Source organism: Miscanthus floridulus, chromosome 19 (genome assembly GCF_019320115.1).
Source record: "Miscanthus floridulus cultivar M001 chromosome 19, ASM1932011v1, whole genome shotgun sequence".
Classification (NCBI taxonomy): Eukaryota; Viridiplantae; Streptophyta; class Magnoliopsida; order Poales; family Poaceae; genus Miscanthus; species Miscanthus floridulus.
The window spans coordinates 6,849,358-6,874,174 of NC_089598.1; the positions used below are offsets into that span (position 1 = coordinate 6,849,358).

A 24,817-nucleotide genomic window follows, 5' to 3' on the forward strand; every position below is an offset into this window, starting at 1 on the left:
CCCCACTCGGAAATATTTGACTACTTTTTACCGAGTGAGAACACTCGGTAAACATTATTCCTGAAGTTTATTTGCGGAATTGTTTTAATCACGAAAATGGTTATTATTTTACCGAGTGTTAGGATCTACACTCGGTAAACATTATTCAAAAAATTTATTTGCGGAATTGTTTTAATCACGAAATGCTAATTTATTTACCGAGTGCTGCTAGTGACACTCGGTAAACGTCGCCGTTAACGGTCAGTTTGGAGGCTGACGACCGTCAAGTCATAATTGTTTACCGAGTGTCATTGTAGCACTCGGTAACTCTCTGCTCCGAGTGTGCCGATATTAGACACTCGATAAAATAACTTCACCGAGTCGTTGTTTGCCGAGTCCACTTTACCGAGTGTGGCACTCGGTAAAGAGTTTGCCGAGTGTGTAGCACTATTTGCCGAGTGTTACTCACACTCGGTAAATTAACAGTATCCCGTAGTGAATTTACTTCATGCTTTTTCAGTTGGCGCGAAGCACAAGCTATCACCGGCCCATGTTGCATAAGCACACACCCCAACTCCATCTTCGAGGCATCACAATATACATCAAAGGGCCTATCAATATCTAGTTGGGTCAACACAGGAGCAGTGGTCAGAAATATCTTTAGAGTATTTGGACAAGGAATAAATTAGAGCTCAAATTGAGAATTAGTGCAATAAAATTTAATTTCTTATTTTACCACATGCAATAATACATAAACATAATGCTCATGACATGATTTTAGCAAAAACTATACAGTGTAACACCGAGGGTGTTACACAAGCGAAACTAATTTTCATATAGATTTGGTCAAAATGAACTATAATTTGGGGTCGAGGAGAAATATCTTTGTTGTGTTTGTTGCCCTGGCTAAGAACCCTGTTTTATAGTTGCTTGGGCTCGCATTTGCTTTCATGTCATCTCTATTCTGACGACTGCATGCCAGCAAAGATAAGCTAGAATCATTTTCTTGCAGGAATAGCAAAAAAGATGCATATGCCCTTCGCTGCAACTTGCAAGAAGAGCAACGAGATGCAGCCTGGAATGTGGAGTGAGGACGGGTTTTTGGAGTTAACTCACTCTCCAAAATCGTACATGAGGTTTTCATCTCACACGGCTTCTCCCTTCTATACTCTCATATGGCCCTCACCATCACCACTTTGATTCTATCTATAGGTTCTTGCAAATTTTTGTTACAACTTTGTTTATGGGCCTAAAATAAGGGCATACTATTTAGGTAGGAGCCGGAGCCCATGAAGCTAGTTTTTCTAGCTTTATTATTAGCTTTCAGTTCATTTTGATAAGATATTACAGGAAAACAACTCTTTGTTGTAGTGCACAATATATTCGCTAGAAACTGGAGCTGTTTAGGGACGTAGAAGCCCTGTCATTCAGCACTTAAATCTTGTTTTTTTTTGTGTGCAAAGAGCATAGAGTTTTTTTTTTTTTTTAGAATCGCAAAGAGCATAGAGATGCCATTTTTTTTAGGGGAGCATAGAGATGCCATATGCCTTACCCCCAAGGCAAAGGGCCAGGCCCAACACTGATACTGGTCCACTCCGGTCTTTATGCATGCATGACAGTTGGAGGGTCTTGCTTGGGCCAGAAACATTCCATCTCTACTCTGCAAGCAATCCCTTTCTTTTCTTCTGATAAAAAAAAAAACAGCAATTCCTTTCTTTTCATTTCGCCCGAAAAGATCGCATTCAAATAATGAGCAGACAATGATGGATGGATTTATCTACTGGAGTACTAGATTTATCTACTGGAGTACTAGCTATTAACTAATCCATAATCCATTAGAGGTCTGCAGGTGGGCATGACGAAGTCTAGGTTATAGGTGGAGTAGTCCATCTCGTGGACGACGAGCTTCCTGGCGGTGACGCTGCCCACGGTGCCGTTGTTGAAGAGGTACACCCCGGCGGCACCGTAGATGGCCTCCGTCGGGTACACGCGCGACGTCACGGCCGTCCTCCCGCCCATAGCGAAGCTCTCCACGATGGAGTGGTCCACCAGCACCCTCACCGCAAGCTAGGGCCTCCTCCTCGCCGTCCAGCACGGGGCCACGGGCACGGCGCTGCCGACGACGCGCTTGACGATGTCGTTGGCCCGCGACGAGCGAGTCTCATCGTGGCACCAGTGCGCGCTCAGCCGCCCCTGCTGCCTGGACACGTAGAAGTAGACGGCCGTCCGCTCGCCGCCGCCGCCGTGGCGGGCGTCGGCGAGCACCAGCAGGCTGAAGGGACCGAGCGCGCCGCGCCCAGCGACGCCGACGCCCGTGCCGCAGTCGTAATGTTCTTCGACGTCGTCGGCCTCGTCGCTGTCGTCCACGGCGCGGGCGTCCAGGGTGAACTCGGGCACTCGGCGACGACGATGTCCAACGGGTGTGTGGCGCGGCGGAGCCTGAGCGGCAGCACGGCGCCGGGGCCGACGGTGACGCCGCTGAGGTCGGCGGAGCCGAGGCACAGCCGCGCAGGGAGTTCACCTCCTCGACGGGCCACTGCAGCAGGCTAGCGCCGCCGGTCTTGGTGTCCAGAAGCACCGTCCGGGGGATGGACTGCACCGACGCCCACCACTTGGCCACGTCGGCGCGCTCCGAATCGGCCTCGGTCCGGGGGATGTGGACTAAATCAATTCGATAATGATACATTTAAGAAGGACGTCTCCCTCCGCTCACTCCCACACGCGCCGCTCGTCCAGTGATCCTATCCGATGCTCGCTGCGCCATTTCCTCCGTGCGTCGCCGTGCCCACCCGCCCACCCTACCCCGCCTCGCCGCCGCCGGTCCCCCGCAGTGCCGCACCCCATCCCCTGCGGCTTTCTCCGCGCCGTATTCCCCACCGGGCCCAGTCTGCCTTGCCCGCCTCCACCGTGCAGCCTCCTTGCCGTGGGGGGCCCGCTCGCCGCGACCACCTCCACCGAGCTAGTGAGCCGCAACCGTCTCCACCGAGCCGGCGAGCCTCCACAACGAATGCTCTAGCAGGCAGGCGAGGGGGACGAGATTCTTGTGACGCCACGCCCGCCGGCGAGTTGCTCGTGCCACTGCCGCACAGCGAGGTCCATGCGCCGCCGTCGACCTCCGCGCCGGCGTGCCTCCATTCGTCCCAGCAAAGCCCAGGCTGCAAGAGTATGTTTCAAGTGTCTCAGATGTTTTATTTGGATGTTGTAAGTGTTTCATCTTGATGTTGCAAAAGTAGATCAGAATGTTGCATGTATTGCAGTGGTTATACACATGTGTTTCAAGTGTATGCTCCAAATGTTTCATCTCATTTTCCAGACGTATGTTTGCAAGTGTTTCATCTGCATGTTTCAAAAGTAGATCTGGTGTTGCAACTAGTGTTTCAGATGCAAGTTTCATGTGTTTCATCTGCCTTCAGACATAGTATATTGCAAAAGTTGCATCCGGATATTTCAAAAGTAGATCGGGTGTTGCATCTCTGTCCTCGCTTTTCTGCTACCTCACATTCGCCTCGATGTCTCCTCCTCCTCCTCCCGGCGTTAGCTGAGCATCCGCCGCTCCCTCCTCCTCTTCTGGATGTTGGCATAGCCACCTGCCGTAATCACCTGATGCAGCTGCTGGCCACGTGCATGCTCGTGAGAAGCGGAGGAGGCGCGAGCTCGGGACTCCCCACGTGCAGTCGGGCCGTGCGGACCCTGCGTGGGGGGATGCAAGTACGCGGAGGGAGACGTAGTGCATGTGCGGACGTCCATCCAGGTACTAGCACCGCCGAAATCAATTTAATCTAGATTGACTGCTCCTCTCTTCAACTTGGGATTATATATATTGTTGTAATTGCTCTGATGGATCAAAATATATCTGATGGCTAAGAACATAAACAGACATGCACACTAATTAAATTTTCATGTTTGATGGATCATCATATGTATATTGCACTCGTCATCCCTCGGTTAATTAATTCACCTTTTGCTGTGTGTCTGTCGAGGAAAAAGTGCAATCAGCCTGTTCGGGAGGCCGTATCATATCGTGGATTATTTACTGCTGGCTGGTTTGGTGTGAGAGAAAAACACTGTTCCTGACTGGAAATTTACGATCGTTTACGAGCAAGCGAACAGACTGAGACCATCTAGCAAGCTGATCAACAAGTGACAAAATGAATAAAGTAGCAGGGAGATTCTATTCAACATCACTAAAAGTAAGATAAACTATATATTAATTTCAAACCTGGTGATGTTTGGGTTGTCTTGAGTTAACCATATGAGACTCTGGCACGGTTGTTCTACAAGACACAAGAACGACACCAGTGCCTCAGCGACACCAGTGCCTCAGCTCTTAGGGTGTGCTCAATGCCAATATCAAATCGCTAGCTTGGAAACAATAAAAAATCGAAAAAGCATGCAACCTTTCTACCAGATGAGGGAAGGAGCTGAGAGAGGAAGTCTTCTAGGAGTCCATGTGAGATTAGCGAGTTCAAAGGCGCTAGCTCGGTGATCTCTCTCTATGGCCAATAAAATCTCACCTAGACTACCGATTTAGAAACTGTGGGAAGCCCTTATATGCCTTCTGCGTTGAGTTTGGATGTTTGCCCTCATAATACATATTTTTTGGTTAAGTTTGATAAATATTTTATCTTATAACAAAAAGTGCTAGTTAACGTTGTGTTTGTTTAAAACGTAATTATCTGTGACCGGAGGGAGTGGTATCTTTGAAAGGCAGCGCAGTGTGAATCGAATATGTCATTGACTCGGATCGGATGGTCCCACGGGTTGGAGCTGCTGCTGTGTTCCGGTTCCGGTTCCGGCGGCGCTCACGGATGAGACGAGACGACGATGGCTGGTCACTGTTCCCCAAATCCCAGCGGAGAGAGGGCGGGAGTGAACAGTGGAGCAAGCAGGAACCCCGGGCGCGGGCGGGGCAACGACGTGGCGTCGTCCCTCCACCTGAACCGCATGCCATGTCTCCAATTGCTTCTCCGATGCTGTCCACTCCATTACCAAGAATAGTACTCCAATCGGATCCATGTATCTTGGAGAAGAGGGAGCTCAACCAACCAACCATGGATTGCTGCCACAAACAACAAGACCGGCCAAGAGGGAAGAGCGGAGGAGGGGCAGCTCTTGCAGCTGTCGGGGGCAACAACCATCGGGAGGCTAGTCTAGGCTAGGGGATTTCTGATCGCCTCCTGTCCTCTCCTGCCCCCGCAAGCCGCAACGCAATTACTCTGAAATCTGAATTCGCCGCTTCCCTCCGCCATTCGCGTCAGTGACATTTATTCCCTCAATTCATTCAGGTAACATCCGCGACGCCCCAGCATCTATATGTTTCGAATGTACATTGCCAGTCAGCCTGTAGCTGATTGCGATATGGATCATGGATCGACAGTCCATGCCCTTCACACAATCAAAATCGAATCTTGGTTGCACACCTGGAAGGCTGGAACAACGCACATCCATCACCTCCACATAGGCACGTCTTTATCTGAAAGCACAGCAAATTGGTATTCGGATCAGTTACTTGTGCCATTTTTTTTCACCTTGCTCTTCTTTTGGGGGTTGTGGAGCACAAAGCTCATGACTTTATGGGCACTAACATTGTACCCTGCATCTCTAAATAGGGAGCAAGAACGGCAGCACATTGCCAGGACAGAAATCATCCTGACGTTCTTCGTAAGTCGGCCGTTTAGACCAGGCTGACAATGTCAGCTTCCGAGTTCAGGATTCCATACCAGCAAGTAAGCGGTTCATATGTTTCGACAATAACTTTTATGTTCCGTGCTGGAGTTTGGTTATCAATGTGTATATACCCCGTTGCATTATTCAAGTGCTTTACTGGAGTAATAAACTGGATATGACTGTTCTGAGTTGGGTAGCAATCACACCGTATAGTTTACTTCAGGCATTCTAGTTATGAATCATTGGTACACAAAAGAGTAATAAATCACAGAGAGTATGCTGCATAATGCATGCCTACGGAGGATATGCTGAAACAAAAATCCATGCCTTATTATGCTTTATATAATAATAGTAATAAAACTTCTCTACGTAAAAGCCTCTCCCCCCCCCCCCCCCCCCCCCCCTCTTCCTTTTGCACTATAGTCAAGTTCACAAGATCACTGTTTAATTGTTTGACCGAGGCACTGTTCTACATGTTCACTTCACTTTGTTTAATTCTCTTGATAGGTTTCTTCTTCACAGCCTACTGAAAATGTAAATCAGTTTAAGACCTGTCGATGTGGGGAGGGAGACCCGAACTCCACATCTGAAACTGGTGACAGCCCACCGACCTCTTGTCCTAGTTGCCAGGTTTGTGTAATCTTACAACTAAAGGCTTTGTGCTGCAGTAAAGAAAATAAAAGAAATGGCCTTTTTAATGATGTACCGTGTCCTATAACTAATACGCTGCTCAACACGTATCAGCTGAATTTATACAATTTGATGTTTTCACAAGTTGTCATCACTGTGCATGGCTGCCACTGATGCTTATCTGCAACTTGGTTGTGCCTCAGCATATAGTCAAAGTGAAAGTTATTAGAAACTTATCTTATTGTTGCAAAGTATACTATTATTTAAGTCGTGATAGACAGTAAAAATAGAGAAATATACCTGGTTATGTTCTCCGTATCTTTGTAGAAAAATTTTGAGGACAATGATAAACATTTTCTAGTGCAGGTTCTTAAGAGTGGACATTTACTACTTTCATCTAAAGGTATGCTTTCCTGCGAATATGTATGATATTGCATAAACTCTGTGTTCTCCTCCCTCTCCTTTAATATCTTAAATAGTTTATTTATGCTATCCCTTTTTTAGTGCCAAATGGTCATATGTTGTTTAAGCGTCAAAGCTTGGCTGCCCCACTTAGTGACTTCCATAGTTGATCACATTTTACTTTCAAGATAAAACACTACATATTAAATCTTCTATAAACAGGAATTGGATGGACATCATGGAAAAAGCGCTGGTTTATTCTTACAAGGGCATCCCTAGTGTTCTTCAGAAGTGACCCTGTAAGATATACTGCACTAGTTCCTTCAATGTTCCTCCTTTTCCTTAAGTTCTACTGTATTATCTGTACTTTTTTGTGTTTATTTACATCATTATTCATACGTCAATCTGCTCTCTGTGATATCCTATTCATATGTTTGAGGTAAAATAATTTTTCTTGTAATGAAGAACACTAAAGAAGCTTTAGTAATGCTAATCCGCTTCTCGCGAGGAGATCCTAGCAAATACACTCCCAAATGACCATAACATTGTGAAACCTGCACTTTATTAATGAGATAATATTTTCTTCAAGTTTTACTTTGGCTGTAAGTCTCATTTTACTTTGTTAGTCATTACCAAGTAGTTGCTGGCGATATAGTATCTGCTAGACTGACTGAGTTCTGTTTTTATTGGGCCCTCTCAATACGGCTATACCGCTATACCATGATTATTTACCTATACGCACAGCTACTTGTGATATATTGTTGCTCAGATACCACTATAGATTATCGAATTGACATTACTCTACTGTGATGGAAATCAGAATACAATTATCATTGCATACACATTTTGTCAGGGGAAACATTCTGGTGATACTAGTGGTGAAGTGGGATAGTTACTTTTCGTCCTATTAGTTGGATAACAAAAGTTGCACAAAAGGTTATTTTTTGTTGTATCAAGCCATAAGTACAATTGCTAAAGCTTGTTTTTTCTTTCCATTTTTGAAGTTTGGTTTCTTAAAAAAAAAATAACACAGTACTCACTCCCAATTTTGTGCTTTAATTTCAGAATGTGCCTCCACCCAGAGGAGCTGAACCAATTGTTACACTTGGTGGAATCGACTTGAATAGCTCCGGAAGGTATGCAATGAAACCGAAACTTTGACGAAAGGTTGATGATTCTTCTATATTGTCTGATAAGCTTATAATATTGGGGAATGGTTAAGTGTTGTCGTCAAAGAAGAAAGGAAACTTTTGACAGTGTTCTTTCCTGATGGCCGTGATGGACGAACTTTCACTCTGAAGGTTAGTTGTCCAGTTCATACAATGTCTGGCATATTGCTTCCGGTGTTCCAGTTGGGTTTGGTTATTTGTTGCGGTTTGCACAACTGAGTGTGGCTGGTAGTGACTGAAGTAGCAGTAGTGATGGTTACTTGGTTAGATTGAGGGGAGGGCCATGCTAGTTCTAGTTCCTTAGGAGCTTGCAGGGGTCTATGCCGTAACACTGTAGAAATTGGCTCGTTTTTGTTCCATTAATTTGTTACAGGTACCATACTTGTATGTTATTATTTATGAATTAATAGTATGAATTTTCACCAAGCAGGCAGAAACTGCAGAAGATCTAAATGAGTGGAGAAATGCACTGGAGAGTGCTCTAGCACAGGCACCCAGCATAGCAAATACAATGGGGCAAAATCCAATATTCAGCACTGATGTAGCAGCAGAACCTGCTGAAGCTCCAGCTGAACAGTGTAAGCTGTGTTAATTTTCATCACTTGCTCACCATTCAGATATTAGATGTTTATAATATGCCTGCGTCTTTTTTTTACATAATGGAAAGAATCCAGCTTCATCCTCAAAATAGAGGAATCAGCCACATTTATTACAAGAAAAAAATGCACACTCAAGCAACCATACAACCAAACTCTTAATAGTTCAGAAGGTGATCCTAAAAACGAAAGGCCATCTAGAGAGGCAAATAAATCAAGTGCCACTGACTCCAGGGTAGCGCATGCAAGGGCGATGATCAACTTAGAGACATCACTGCGCTAATTGTAAATAGTAGAATGGAACTCCTGCATTTGCTGATAACTGAACTTTTTTTGTGGGAGGGAGAGGGATGGATCCTTACATTTCATTATGCTAAGCAAGTTCAGTTGTTTGTGGTGCAGCGGAGGACAGTTCTGTTATTGGCAGACCTGCAGAATTTGCACTAGTAGATGCTGATGGTAGTCCATCATTTCTGGAGAAGGCCCTGAAGTTCATTGAAGATCATGGTAAGTTCTTTTGCTTATTGCGGTCATTACGCAATCTTGCCAAATTTTACGTTATGTTGAGTAAAAGCATAAATGGCTATAAATCATTCAGCACAGTCCTAACACACACAAAAAAAACCTTCATCTGTAGGGGTCAAGGTAGAGGGCATCCTGCGTCAGTCTGCTGATGTTGAAGAAGTCAAACGCAGAATTCGGGATTATGAAAAGGGTGATTTCTTTGGACTGAACCTTTTCTTTTCTTATCTAGGATAACTACTTTTGGTGTTTGGCAGTCTTTAGTTCAATTAATAAAATAATCTGTCTTCTTCACTATGTTTTCATGAAGATATTTTATGAGGGCCATAATAATGTGGGAATTGTATTTTTATTTGCTTTGACTGCTTTACCTTCTTCTTTGTACTATTTAAGACACATTTAATTTGTTTTTTAGGGAAAAACGAGTTCTCCCCAGAAGAGGATGCTCATGTTATTGGTGACTGTATTAAGGTATATATTTGGCAAGTGTTGATTACAATCTCACTAAAAAGGAATGCTCTTCACTGATATTTGTCTGGTTTTCCTTTGATACAGTATGTTCTTCGAGAGATGCCATCATCTCCAGTTCCTGCATCATGTTGCACTGCCCTGGTTAAAGCATACCGTAAGATTGATTTGGAACTTTGCTTATGCATTCAGTAGTTATCTTGCATTTCTGAATTTATCAATCAAACTGATATATAATCCCAATTGATGTCATAAAGTAACTACACATAATTAAATCAATATGTGCCCTTATCTACAGCATTTTGATATGTTAGAATCATACAATGATCAAGACTAGTGTTATACAGGAAGTGACAAGGCAAGAAGACTTGATGAGATAAATAGGGTGATATATGAAGTTTTCCCAGAACCAAATCGACAATTGTTGCAGAGGTATCTAACTTATATGCTTATATCATATTTTCTTGCCAATCAAAGCTTTATACTTATTAATTCCTGTGGCGTCATAGCTGGATTTTCATTCTTGATGGGGGCTTCTCATCCCTTGATATCATTATAATCAATTTGACTGAGTTACATTATCCTGTAGAACCATAACAAAATTATTCCAACAAATCGGCTCCAGACTAATCAGGTTTCTTTCAGGACTCTTAAGATGATGCAAATTGTTGAGTCACACAAAGCTGTGAATAGGATGTCTCAATCTGCTTTGGCAGCTTGCATGGCACCACTCCTCCTTCGACCTCTTCTTCTTGGAGAATGTGACATAGACAATGAATTTAGTATGGGAGGGGACAGTTCATTCCAGCTACTTCAAGCTGCTGCGGCTGCGAATCATGCACAAGCTATTGTTATTATTATGATGGAGGAATTTTATCAGATATTTGATGTATCCTCTTTTTACTGGATCCATTTGAAGTACTTCCCGTAGCCATTCATGAGTTATAACAACTGATTATCATACAGGACTTGGAAGAAGGTTCCTGTTCTTCAGATGCTTATACCGAGTCTGAGGATGATGATGTTGATAAGGAATATTCCACAGATAATGACATCCATGATGACGATGGTTCTTATGATTCTGGTGAAGATGACATTGAAGAAGACTTGGACTACTCTGATGACAGTGAACATGAGATCAACGCTAATGTCGAGGTACTTCACTGATCATTGTATGGATTCCAAAACATTATAGATGAGATATTCTCCATGCTGGCATTGGAAGGTCCTTCGAGACAGATGTTAGCTTTTTTTCAGCCTTTCATGATATGATTCTTGTTTGTGGGAGCCTCCGGCACCGGGTCTGCCCTTTTTTTTTTCATGATATGATTCTTGTTTCAATGTGCTATATTTTATTATTTCAATTTCTGAGGTTACCCTGTTTTTCTTCCTTTTAGCATGCATAGATTAGCTCCTTGGCTCATATGTTTTGTCCATTAATATGGGTGCCTAAGTTATGTGTGTGGTCAAATTTTTCCACTTTTAAACAGTGGTATTTATATTTTTATAAAGATGGTTATATCAATAACTGCTTTTATTTCATGGAGACTTCTAAGTGCATCATATACTGCAAATCGCTTTGCGGTGTTTGTAACTATATTCTTACACAAGAAAACCTTGGTCACACTATGCTCTTGGATACAATATTGAAGAATTGTTTAGACTACTGCTTCAAAGCACATACAAAGTTGCAAATAACTTTGCTCATTTGGTGTAGAACACATGTATTTTTCAGAACTGCAGCTTTAGGTCTCTGACTTCAATTTTTCTTGGTCCATAGGTTAAAAACAATATCTCAGAAACTGCAGGTAATGAAAATAACCAGTATCTTCAACCTCCTATAAGAGCAGCAAGATAGAAAATGGTGCATCAAGGGAAGGCACTGATCAAAATTCTTCTCCGCTTAATTCATTTTCCATAGAAGGTGCACAGGCAGAGGATACCTCTCATATGGAGATCAATACTCAATCCAACCAGAAACAAGAATCATGTGGACCAAATGGATCCAAAGATCGTATACTAAGATCAACTTCTCGTTCATCATCTTCCAGAGAAAAATCTATGGAGAAGGGCAAAAGAACCTTATGGGGCCGTACTTCAGTAAGTGAAAATGTTATTGGTACAGTTCTTCATATTACTGCTGGTAGGTTTTATGGGAACACTTGATATACAGGCAAGGAAAGACCTGTCAACAGAGGAGATTGAATGCTGCAGCGATGATGAGTAAGTGGCCTGGACACCTTTGGCCTTTGGGCATGTCCTATTTTATTGAAAGAATTGCAAACATATATACTTTGAAAGCACCACAATCTTTTTCCAGCTTTTCTTTCTCAATACATTATTTGTTACTTGTGATATTGGTCTTTGTTTAATACTATCGCAAACTTGCCATTTGCCATTCGCTTATTCACTCTGAAGCTGTCCTTCAATTTGGTGTTTGCATGTTGACTTCAACTAGTAAAACTATCACAAACAAAACTTAACAGCAGTTTGGAACGAAAAATAAATAAAACATGCAAGGAAGCTTTCACAATTTCTGGCTGACATTTGAGTTATTTTCTGATGTGGCTTCTGAACAAGGACCCTTATTGAGAAACTTGAGAGCAGCAAAATTGATCTCCAATCGAAAATTGCAAAGGAGGTAAAGCCTTTTCCCCTAGGATCACATGAATTGGGTTAAGTGGCATTGTATACCTCCCGATGAGATGATATTGTTCCTTTTCTTTCATAGGCCAAAGAAAATGCAATCCTACAGTCAAGTCTAGAAAAGCGGAAAGAGGAACTACATAAGCGCCGTTTAGCACTTGAAAAAGAAGTAAGAACTGAAGGGTTATCTTTTCTTTTCATTTTGGGTCAGTAAAACCCAGGTAGCTTTGGATCACTTTGTCTCGATAAGAGATCGTTGTGCCATCAAGAAGAAATAAAGGCCACAGTGATTAGATGAGAAGCTTTGCAATAAAATAATGCTCAAAGTGTTCAGTATGCAAAATTATGGCCATGTAGTATTTCATTCCTCTGAAGGTGTTTGGGTGTGTTTTCTCAGAGTAAGTCATACATTTCTCTTTTTGACAGCAAAAAATTGTTGATTCAATAGGTTGAAAGTTTGAGGGACCAGCTGCAGAAGGAGAGAAATTTGAGAACATCCTTGGAGTCCGGGGTGATGAATTTGCGAAGAGGGCAGGTGTCCTTGCCGTCAACAGTAGACAGCAAGGTAGTTTCCTAAAGAAGTGATTAGCGAGTTTATTCTGAGTTCCTTTGTTCTCCATGATTTAAAATGTTTACTCTGTTAATTAAAGACTAAGGCTGATCTTGAGGAAGTTGCGACTGCTGAATCTGATATTATGAACTTGAAGCAAGAGGTTTCTGATCTTCGTGGGCAGGTTAGCAGCCAGCTGCTGTGCTGTGAATCATGCAACAAACGGCTCGTAAATACAGACAGGCTTGGCGGGTAAGGTTTTGGTCTGTTATTTTCTCTCTCTTTGGCGTCATTTCGGTTGTAGACTTGTACTAAACTGGGGCCCCTTTCTCCAGACCTGAAAGCTCATCAGTGGAAGCGTCACCGACTGTTGGGGGTGATTCTGCATCTGACATTGTAAGAGTGCCAAATTCCTTTCATTCTGCTTTCAATATAAGCGGGAGGAAACTCTTTTCCAGGTTAAAAAGAACAGAAAACATTTCAGGGTGATATTGAGCAGTCAAGGAAGCAAACTGCGCAGCATTCGCCTTCTTCAACAGCCAAGCCAGGTCACGAGGCAGTCGGGAGCATCAGCCAGAGGGCTCCTCAAAGAAGGCAATCGATTGCCAGGGAGGGCCAAGATGGGTCGTCGTCATCATCCTCTAATTCGAAGTGGTATCTTGCGCAGAAACAGTATTCAAATAGCCCATTGATAAGAGGGCTTCATGGATCCAGCAGACTAGAGGTTTGTGCTTGAGATGAGATGAGATGATGCTCCTTTCCTATGTTGTCAATTGATGAGCTAGTGATGATGAGTGCTCCTATGTTGTTGCTGATCAGGATTTCGGTGGAAGCATACCACCAGCAGCGTCAACGGCATTAGTAAAGCTGACAAACCGGCTCAACTTCCTGAAAGAACGGAGGGCGCTGCTGGCAAGCGAGATGCAGAGCTTGGATTTGGGTCGGCCCCCAGCTGCTGCTGCTCCATCAGTCAAATCCCCAATACCAAAAGGCCATGAAAGGAAGAAGAGTTGAGCCTGATGAAGAAGAATCGATGTTAGTCTGTCCCTGATGTGCTCTTCTGAACGCTAGACCGTGTTTTTTTTATGGCCCTGTTCGGCTTATCCTATATTCGGCTTGTTCAGCTTCTTTTTTCAGCTGGAACAGTATTTTCTCTCATAACAATTCAGCCAGAATAATGTTTTTTAGCCAGTTTCAGCAAAGTTTCAGACCAGCCGGAACAGTGTCTTTTTTTTAGCACATGCTAGACCGTGTCAGTTAGCCTATGATTGAACCACCAGTGTAGTTTGTGTGCATCCCATACCCACCCTTAGTACTGTCTGTACATGTTTCCATAAATTCTACTGCTTCAAACTTGCTGATACATATAGATACAGATTTAACGTCTCCGCGGCTAGGCAGGCTGCTTTGTTGAACACACCAACTACTAGCTGTTTTCATTGCCGAATAGATCATCGCTCAAAGCACTTTGCGCATACATATGCATATGGAGACATCCTGATACATTCTAAAGCTCAAATTGACTTGTCTAGAAACATACTACAGGTTCACAGTAAAGCATGGATAACATTGAAGGTATAACAAAGTGCAGAGATAGCTCCCTCGAGGATAATAGGAAGTCTCAACAAAGTGCAGAGTTGTCTCAACAAAGTCTCAACAAAGCGAAACCAATAAGAGAAAACATGCGTAGATTAAGGGTAAAAGCGACGTAGTTGTTCGATGTTCTAGGCGTTGACGAAGACTTCGTCGTCGATGGTCCTGAGCTTATAGGTCTCTGGTCAGAGCACCTCCACGACGACGTATGGTACCTCCTACGGCAGAGAGAGCTTGTGCCGGTTCTTGTTGCTCTGGACGAGGCGGAGCACCAGGTCTCCGACGTTGAAGGCCCGACCCCGCACTCTATGGCTGTGGTACCGGCGCAACGCTGGCTGGTACTTGGCCGAGCGGAGGAGGGCAACGTCGTGTGTTTCATCTAGCTGGTCCATGGCATCCTCGAGGGATGCCACGGCTCCCTGCTCATCGTACGCCCTGACCCTCGGTGCTCCACAATCGAGATCGATCGGGAGGATAGCCTTGGAACCATAGACCATGAAGAATGACGTGTAGCCGATGGATCGATTGGGGGTCGTCCTCAGGCTCTAGAGCACCACAGGAAGCTTTGTGAGCCATCGTCTGCCAAACTTGTTCAACCGGTTGAAGATCCTAGGCTTGAGGCCTTGTAGGACCATGCCGTTCGCACGCTCGACCTGCCCGTTCATGCGGGGGTGCACCACGGTGGCCCAATTGACGTGGATGTGGTATTCATCATAGAATTGGAGGAACTTTTTGCCGGTGAACTACGTGTCGTTGTCCGTGATAATGGAGTTCGGGACTCCAAAGCAAAGAACGGTGTCAAGGAAGAATAGCACGGCTTGCTCGGACTTGATTGCGGAGATCGGTCGAGCCTTTATCCACTTTGTAAACTTGTCTACGGCGACAAGCAAGTGTATATAGCCCCCGGGCGCCCTCTTGAGAGGTCCGACCAGATCAAGCTCCCAGACCGCGAATGGCCACGTGATAGGGATCGTTTAGAGTGATTGGGCCGACAGGTGGGTCTGCCGAGCGTAGTATTGACACCATTCACAGGTGCGCACAATCTGTTCAGCGTCGGCTACTGCGGTCGGCCAGTAGAAGCCTTGTCGGAGCGCGTTTTCGACCAGAGTCCTAGGTGCAGCATTGTAACACCTCTAGTGTTACGAGCTCACTAAGCACCAAGATTATGGCCTGATAGATAGATCTACTAATATAGTGAGTTCATTTACTTAGCGTAAAGAGGTGGTGATGAAAACTCCTAACAAAAAGAATATAATAAGTTTTGTTAATTGTTGGCATGAAAACAATTTCTATAAACAACGACCAATTATAACTGGAGTATAGTGTAGAAATAAAGATTTGAGGGCAAATTACGTAGTTGGGCATGCAATTTTAAATCTTGGAGAATAATAATGTCAGCTAGTATTTTTGGGAAGCTCAGAAATCGAATTGAAATTAAATCCACTCTTAACGGTTAAATCGGCAAACAAATGATTATGTTTAAAGTGCTATCTTTGGTGAATTATATAGTGGAACATACTTAAATAGTGCTTTAATATTTTGTTCCTATGAGTTAGTACGAAATATGGACTAGGTCATGGTATGTTAGTTAGTTGTAATTAACAAGATTTAGACCCTTTGAAAATTACGGCTAAAGTGTTAAAAGTTGTAGATCAAACTGAACCCTTAACTTTTCTAAATAAAAAATGATAGACAATGTCGTTTTTGGCATTTAAATTCCAACAAAATTGGTTAAGAGACACACCTATGTTTTTACACGATTGGGTGCATCGAGGTGTGAACTTACGCGCGGTGAAGGTTGTGGTTGCGTTTGAGTTGCGATGTTCACGCAAGAAGTGTTTGAACTACATTACAATACGTTTTAGCTATGCCTAAGGCTGGATAACGAGCCGGCTCGGCTCGTTTCGACTTGGCTCGTTCTGGCTCGTTAAGATAACGAGCTAGCTCAGCTCGGCTCGTTATCCTAACGAGCCAGAAAGCCAGCTCGGCTCGGCTTGTTAAAAGCTCGAGCTGGCTCGTTAAGCTCGCGAGCCAGGTATAAAAAATACACAAAATATAATATTTGCATTTATCTAAAGTTTGAGAATAATAATAATACAAAAGAAATGAATCTAACAACCTTAAATCGAATAAAAAAATTAATATGCGCTAATATATATACAAGTATAATAAAATATTATAGTATTCATGCATCTAACTACCTTAAATGGTACTTTTTTCTGGAAGCCTGGCTCGTTTAGCTCGCGAGCGGCTCGCGAGCTGGCTTGAGTTGGCTCGTTATAGCTAACGAGCTAAAATCTTGGCTCGGCTTGGCTCGTTATCTTAACGAGCCGAGCCGAGCCGAGTCGAGCCAGCCACGAGCCGAGTGAGCTAACGAGCTTCGAGTTTTTCGTCCAGCCTTAGCTATGCCGTTGCCGCTCTATTCGTGAACTGTCGTTCGGCGTGACAAACTTACCTTGGCGCCTCTCCAGCTTCCTCTCGGGGCATCCAGTGGCGACGACAATTGCTTCGTTAGCAAGTCGATACTGCCAATTTGGGGTTCGCGGACTTGGTGGGGGTTTTATCGAGCTAGTAAGTGAACTTTGGGCTGCTTTAAGAAGCGTGCAAGACATCATTCCAGGCTCTCAGCCTGAGTACCCGGATCACCACATGAGCATGCCATTGTGGGTTGGCCGCTCCTGGTCGTGGCCGCTGCTCCGCTGGCCTCTCTCGCTAGCTCTGGCTACACGCCGTGCCGTGGGCTATTGCTGTTGCTGCCACTCTCGGTGCTATGCCGTGTCCATGCCTGAGCCATGCGCGTCGGGTCGTGCTGCTGCGCTGCGGTGCCGCTGCACATGTGCTACCGCGCGCGAGGCCGATGGCCACTACCAGCTAAGAGCCATAGCTTTAGTCGACGTGGCGCCCGTCTCGACCACTCGAGCCACCTACTGCCAAGCCGCTGTCTGTCTCCGTTGTCCCATCGCGTTGTTGCCTTTGTCACGGAGCCGTTGCCTGCCTGCCATCGTCGCCGACAGAACCGCACCGCTCCACGAGTTAAATTCACGCTCCACGGGATACCGCACCTTAATTCAATGCCCTAGTAGCTAGGTGTGGAAGGTAGCTAACATCTCATCCCACACCAGGGCACAACCAAGCTTTATTGCCGACCAATTTTGACTTTTGCTCACCGCCGGTCCGTTTCACCGTCGTGTCTTGGTTTGGTTTACGGTGAGTCTCTTGTCACCACTGTAGTTCAATTGATGGTCGTACAAACTCACCATTGACCCCTCTATCTGGTGCTCACCTCGGCTTGGCCAGAACCTTCATCGGTGATGGGCTGACGTGTTGATGCTGCGCCCAGAGCGTCGCCGCGTGGTGCGGGCGCATGTGGCCCGGTCACCTTGTCACTTCCCCATCTTATCCATCACCGTAGCTAGCCTTGGGGTAAGCTCCTGTTTCTCTTGCCCAATCCGTTATACTCATCATAGCCCTAGTTTGTTGAAGAAGGCACACCGCTATGGGGTTTTCCCACCTATGTGGACAGCACACTGGGGGTCGTCGTTTAGCTTCAAATCACCGCTCTAGGTTTTGTCTTGGCCCGCGGTGCTCGTAGGCTTGCTCATAGTGCGGGTGCTTCGCTCTGATGGCCAGCAAGGGCGCGCTGCAATGGCCAAAGCCACGCCACCATGCGCGGGGGGTGTTGAGGACTGGCTTGTTGCGAAGACAGGTTTGTTGGGGGTGCTCTCTTCAAATGGTTTCTCTGGTGCAATAGTACTCGGAGGCGCCGCATAATATTTAGGTAGGCTAGGGGCTATTTTGCAAAAAGCATGATACGGGCGCAGGCTCCCCTGCCTTGGGCCACTGCTGGGCCAGCTGTCGTGTCTGCATGGGCCGCTGGAGCCGATATGGTTGCTGCCGGCCTCTTTTTCTTTTCTAAGCATTTTCTAATTTAGTTTCTAAGGCAACTAGTAAATTCAATATAAATTTGTGTAGTTGACTAAAAATATGAAACCAATTTTGTTAGGTTTCTAAAATCATGATTTATCTGCTAGTATATTTTTTTCACATAGTTTTATAATATTCTTATGAGTTATTTAATTAATTTTAAATGCTTAATATTATAAGATATAAACTTGTAGGAATTGTTGTGATGGATTGGTAGTAGTGTTGGCTCTGAATTTTTATAGTAGATTTTTAACATTATTAGGTGCTCACTATGATTTTTGTAGCTCCATAGGAATTAGTTTGTTAAGGTAACTAAATGAGCCCTACTACGAAAATATATATTTAATCAATCAAATGTCAAAATAATTGGGGGTTTGTAGAACGAAAACATTTTCCGAAAACGAGTCTCACTTGACAACGTGGATACATGACTTAGTATGTTAGTCATTAGAGCTAGCTTGTTAGCTTGCGAGACGTAATCGTATTTTAGAGTTGCGATTGCCGTTGATTATTTACGTTCCTGCGTGCATCCACGTATTTCATGATAGGAGCGATGTTGGATCGCGGAGTCATCTAGAGTAGCGGAAGCAGATGGTGCCTTGATGATCGTGTCACCTTGATGGAATGCTAAATTTTGGTTATATCTTTCACAGGCAAGCCCCGGTGCATAATCCCTATTATTCTACACTTTATTTTATGCTTGCGCATTAAGTTTTAAGGAGTTGAATGAAAACCACTTGTATATATATCCTTATCCTATGAGTCTTACTAGTATGTCAGGATCATGTAGATTTACTATGCTATATGACCCGGTAGAAGCCAAGTGATTACCTGTCACTCGCGAGATATAAGAAAGATATTATTATTGTTATTATATTACTATCACATAGAATATATATATATATATATGGATGATAATTGGAGACCAGACGGAATGGTACTTTGGATCTGGTCTTGGTTAGGCATTCGAGCGAGGCTCGAATTGCCCTTGTTCCGCCTATGTCGATTGAGGACCGTCCGTTGCTGTGGATTCTAGTCAGGTCATAGACTTATTATCCTGAGCACATACTTGCTTATGGGAGCGAGAAGTCTCGTTGCTCTCTTGTCGTGGGTTCTGGCTCTTTCCAAACCGACTGATTGGAGGCGGGGATGGTGTAGGTCTAAGCACCACACTGAGTCTGGGACTTAGATGTGAGGGCTTGGAGTCCAAGTTTGAACGAGGACCTAGACCCCTTGATAGGAGAGTGGTGGGTTGGTCTTGCTTGTGCCTGGATTGGTCTAAGCACCACAATTGGATTAAGCAAGTTCACTAGAGGTAAGTATCTTCAAAGTGAGCTTCTAATGAACACCGTCATGAAGATGAATAGAAGTGGCATTGGGTACATGGCAAACAAAGAGAAGAAGGCTCAAGCTAAACAACAACAATCAAAGCCAAAGCCAAAGCCAAAGAGATGCTTTGAGTGTGGACAAGAAGGCCACTTTGCTCATGAGTGCCAAACTCCACCACCACAACCCTTACCAAGCACGCTAGACCCTTTGCCTTTAATGCTCACTACATGCTTAGAAAGGATTCTAGTGGAAAGATGAAAGTGATATTCTTAGGACCTCCAAATAAGAATAGGCCTAAGAAAATTTGGGTTGCAAAGTCACTTGTTGAGAAGGTGAAGGGTCCTCAACAAGTTTGGGTTCCTACAACTTGATCTCTTGTGTGTAAGTGAACTACAAGACCGGTGGAAGTCATTGGGTTATTGATAGTGGTTGCACACAACATATGACCAGTGATCCTCGTATGTTCACCTCACTAGATGAAGTAGATGGGCAAGAAAGAATCACATTTGGAGATAACTCAAAGGGCAAGGTCAAAGGATTGGGTAAAGTGGCAATATCAAATGATCATTCCATCTCCAATGTGCTATATGTTGCTTCATTGAGTTCCAACTTGCTATCTGTTGGACAATTGTGTGATCTTGGCTTCAAATACTTATTTACCGAGAAGGAGGTTGTTGTATCCAAGAAGGATGATGATCATGTGATATTCAAAGGATTTAGATACAACAACCTATATCTAGTGGACTTCACCTCCAAAGATGCAAACTTGAAGACATGCCTATTCACCAAAACAACACTTGGGTGGCTATGGCATAGAAGACTTGCTCATGTTGAAATGAGCTCACTCAAAAAGCTTATGAAGAATGATTTGGTGAGAGGGTTAAAGGATGTGAAGTTTGAGAAGGACAAGCTTTGTAGTGCATGTCAAGCTGGCAAGCAAGTTGCAAATACCCATCCAACAAAAGCTTTCATGTCAACCGCAACAGTGCTAGAACTCCTTCACATGGATTTATTTGGACCAACAACATACAAGAGTTTGGGAGGAAATCTTTCTTGTCTTGTGATTATGGATTATTATTCAAGGTATACGTGGGTATTCTTCCTTCATGACAAATCTGAAGTTGCATCTTGCTTCAAGAAGTTTGCCAAGAGAGCACAAAATAAATTTGAAGTGAAGCTCAAGAAGATAAGAAGTGACAATGGGAAAGAATTTGACAACACCAATATAGAAGCTTATTGTGATGAAGTTGGAATCAAACATGAAGTCTCCACAACATATACTCCTCAACAAAATGGTGTAGTTGAGAGGAAGAACCGGATATTGATCACTCTTGCGAAAACAATGCTTGATGAGTACAACACCCCCAAAGCTCTATGGGCTAAAGCAATCAACACCACATACTATGCATCCAACCGCCTATTCCTTCAAAAGTTCTTTGGCAAGACACCTTATGAGTTGCTCAATGGGAAGAAGCCGAATATCTCCTTCTTTAGGGTGTTTGGTTGCAAATGCTACATCTACAAGAAGCGGCAACACCTAGGAAAGTTTCAAAGACGTTGTGATATTAGTTTTCTTGTTGGTTACTCATCAAAGTCCAAAGCATATAGAGTATTTAATCATGCCACCGGCTTAGTTGAAGAAATATATGATATGGAATTTGATGAATCTAACGGCTCTTAAGGAGCACATGAGAATCTTGATGATGTAGGTGATGAACCATTGAGGGAGGCTATGAAAAACATTCCGGTTGGAGACATCAAGCCTAAAGGTGATGAAGATGATATACAAGTGATTGATCTACCTTCTTCATCAAGTGTGCCACAAGATGATGAAAAAGATGGGAGAGTAGAAAATGAATATACTCATGTCTCCCTTGAACAAATGGTGGTACAAGCACAAGATGTTGATGCTCTACAACCTCCCCCCTCAAGTGGTCAGTAGAAGAAATACACCCCTACTTCAAAATCATCCACAAGATCTCATCATAGGGAGTCTATCAAAGGGTGTAATAACTTGATCTAAAAAACTTGCTTTATTTATTGCTCATCACTCTTTTGTCTCTTGCTTTGAGCCTACTAAGGTAGAAGAAGCTCTTCAACATCCGAATTGGATAAATGCCATGCATGAAGAGTTGAATAACTTCACTCGCAATGAAGTTTGGACTCTTGAAGAGCGGCCAAAAGGTGCAAGAGTCATTGGAACAAAGTGGGTGTTCTGAAACAAGCAAGATGATCAAGGTGTTATTGTGGGGAATAAGGCAAGACTAGTTGCAAAGGGATTCTCTCAAATTGAAGGTTTGGATTTTGGAGAGACATTTGCCTCGATTGCAAGATTAGAAGCCATTCGTATCCTCCTTGCATATGCATCACATCATGAAATAAAACTTTATCAAATGGATGTGAAAAGTGCATTTTTAAATGGCTTTATTAATAAACTAGTCTATGTTGATCAACCTCCTAGATTTGAAGACCCTAGATATCCTAACCATATTTATAGGTTGTCCAAGGCATTATATGGGCTTAAGCAAGCCCCACGAGCTTGTCATGAGTGCCTTTGGGACTTCCTCATTGAGAAAGGCTTCACTATTGGAAAGATCGATACCACACTATTCACCAAGAAGCTTGATGGGCATATCTTCATTTGTCAAGTGTATGTTGATGATATCATCTTTGGATCATCAAATGAAGATTCATGTAAAGAGTTTGGTGAATTAATGTTGAAAGAGTTTGAGATATCAATGATTGAAGAGCTTACATTCTTTCTTGGTTTTCAAGTCAAGCAAATGAGAGAAGGGATTTTCATCTCTCAAGAAAAATATACTAATGATCTTCTCAAAAGATTCAAGATGGATGAATGTAAGTCAATCAAGACTCCAATGCCAACTAATGGACATCTCGACCTAGATGACGGAGGTAACCCGGTTGATCAAACTCTCTACTGCTCTATGATTGGTAGCTTATTGTATTTGACCGCATCTAGGCCCGACATCATATTTAGTGTGTGTATGTGTGCTAGGTTTTAAGCTAATCCCAAGGAAACTCATTTAATTGCCATAAAAAGAATCCTTAGGTATCTTAAGCACACACCAAGCATTGGCTTTTGGTATCCCAAAGGAGCTTTATTTGAATTAGTTGGCTATTCTGATTTGGACTATGCCGGTTGCAAAGTTGATAGAAAAAACATATCCAGAGGGTGCCATTTGCTTGGTAGATCACTTGTATCTTGGTCCTCCAAGAAACAAAATAGTGTGGCTTTGTCCACCGCCGAAGCGGAATACATTGCCGTGGGTGCTTGTTGTGCACAAATACTTTACATGAAACAAACTTTGCTAGACTATGGTGTAGTTCTAGATAAAGTATCTCTTTTGTGCGATAATAAAAGTGTGGTAAAACTTGCAAATAATCTGGTTTAACACTCTTGCACCAAGCACATAGATATCCACCATCACTTTCTTAGAGATCATGTTGCTAAAAATAATATATCACTAGAAGGTGTAAGGACCGATGATCAATTGGTGGATATCTTTACTAAACCGCTAGATGAGGCAACATTTTGTAGATTGCGGAATGAACTAAATGTGCTTGATTTTAGTAACTTCACTAAAAATTGAGCTTGTGTTGTCCCTTGCATTGCATTATAATATACAACATGTTTAATGCTTTATAATGCATATAGGGCTTGTCTAATATGGTTAAGATAACCGCCGAAAAGCATGTGAAGAAGCTTAACCTTGGATCAAACTTGACAAGCAACTAGATTTACATTCAAGTATTGCATATGAATGAATATTGTTTTATCGTTTATCTTAAATTACCCTCTTATTGCCTAATTTCTTAAAAAGAATTATAGCCTAAGACACAATATTTTGAAAAACTTGAGGGTTTGAGAGAGGTCACTCATATCAGTCTCAATTGGTGTTTATTTGGATCTTATTGGAGTTGGGACTTGATTGGGAACAGGCAGCGCGAAGGACTTTGAAGATTTGTTGAAGGAGTGATCGGACGCTGCACTGGACTCTGATGTCCAGCGTTCAGTCAGTTCACAGAAGGTGAACAGCTACCGAGCAGGAGTGATCGGACGCTGAAACAGTGTTTTCCTAGTGTCCGGTCAAGGAGGTTCAGTGTCCAGTCGATCATGAAGACATCAAGGCTAGGTGATCGGACTCTGGCTGTGTCCAGTCGGTGTCCACCGGACGCGTCTGGTCGCGATTCTAGAGGATTTGGACCTCTCTGGAATCGATCGGACGCTAGGTGGTAGCGTCCGGTCGCTACCACCGGAGCGTCCGGTCAATAGGAAACGTGCGTGACTCGGTTTCTTTTCCTGTTTCCTTTTCTGACATGCTGGGAGCCACCATAAATCAGCCGCGTGCCGTTGACCTAACCCTATCTTGCCTCCATCGCCGCACCGACATCACCGCAAGCCCTAGCCACCGTCCTTCGTGCCAGCGACCGCGCACCACCGCAGCCGCCGTGCCCTGCTCCACGCCGCGCCTCTCTTCCCGCGCCAGCCTCACGTGCCACCGCACGGTCCCATGCCCTAGCGCCGCCGCAAGCCCCGCGCCTACGCCACCCAAGCCGAGCCGCCGCACTCGAGCTCCGTCGTGCTCCAGTGCTGCCATTGCCTCGCCATAGCTCTACGCTAGTGCCTTCACTGCCAACCCTAGTCATCAATTCATCATTGCATCCTCGTCGGTGATTTCAATCACAATCCAGTGTCATCAATCCTCGCCGTCAAGCAAACCCTAGCTTTGTTGCCGATTCTATGGTTCTCTGCGTGTCGCTTCTCTTCTCCACGGATCGCCGGTTCGTCAGGTAGGAAGCCCATGTTTTAATTTCGTACCTAAATTGCTTGGTCTCATAGGTTTTCGCATCTATTAGATATATTGTATTTATTTGTATATCCTATCTACTCCATCGTGCAGCGAGTCGGTGCCGTTGAGGTGTTAGTGGCAGTTGTCAGTTAACTCGGGGCCAAGCTTGCGAGTATGGAACGAGGCCAAGCCTCGAAAGTGTCAGCGGCAGTTGTTTCTTTGTCAGGGGCAATTGATTCTTCTTTGATCCATCAGATGGCTCGGACAAAGAATGTCGGTGGTGGTCCCGGTGACAAGGATCTAAGGCCCCCGCCTCACCAGCTTACAGAACCTAAAGGTAAGGCGACCAAGAGGCTAACAGTCAGGAAGCACAAGTATCTAGATATAGATATAGCGAGAGCTGCCATAGTTGTAGAGGCCGCAGAGCGTGCCGAGAGAGGAGGCGCTCGTAGTGGAGTCCGGATTGCCGATCCACTTTCACCAGAGGCGATGGCTACACTTTAGCGTGTTGAGCGTCTTCATGGTAGTCCA

At 44.0% G+C, this 24,817-nt stretch overlaps 1 protein-coding gene and 1 pseudogene across 8 annotated transcripts; one reads left to right on the top strand and one right to left on the bottom strand.

The window, feature by feature from the left end:
- Positions 1-1,788: 1,788 nt before the first annotated feature.
- Positions 1,789-3,712, bottom strand: LOC136525468 (sucrose:sucrose 1-fructosyltransferase-like; annotated as a pseudogene).
- A 1,036-nt stretch (positions 3,713-4,748) lies between these two features.
- Positions 4,749-13,944, top strand: LOC136527257 (rho GTPase-activating protein REN1-like). Of its 8 annotated transcripts, none has more exons than XM_066519910.1 (26): positions 4,749-5,264; positions 5,357-5,471; positions 5,589-5,705; positions 6,154-6,276; positions 6,643-6,679; positions 6,901-6,977; positions 7,744-7,814; positions 7,901-7,979; positions 8,278-8,425; positions 8,831-8,950; positions 9,081-9,158; positions 9,381-9,436; positions 9,521-9,590; positions 9,781-9,865; positions 10,079-10,322; positions 10,400-10,588; positions 11,214-11,241; positions 11,355-11,533; positions 11,607-11,656; positions 12,014-12,074; positions 12,165-12,248; positions 12,528-12,644; positions 12,730-12,881; positions 12,965-13,025; positions 13,114-13,353; positions 13,449-13,944. In XM_066519910.1, the coding sequence occupies exons 3-26, from the start codon at positions 5,670-5,672 to the stop codon at positions 13,641-13,643; spliced, it is 2,580 nt and encodes an 859-aa protein (XP_066376007.1). In that variant the 5' UTR covers positions 4,749-5,264; positions 5,357-5,471; positions 5,589-5,669; the 3' UTR covers positions 13,644-13,944. The 8 variants fall into 8 exon arrangements, with proteins under 8 accessions (XP_066376007.1, XP_066376006.1, XP_066376011.1 ...); XM_066519909.1 differs by having other exon boundaries at positions 5,357-5,444; positions 5,593-5,705; XM_066519914.1 differs by having other exon boundaries at positions 5,357-5,444; positions 5,593-5,705; positions 12,814-12,881.
- Positions 13,945-24,817: the final 10,873 nt, after the last annotated feature.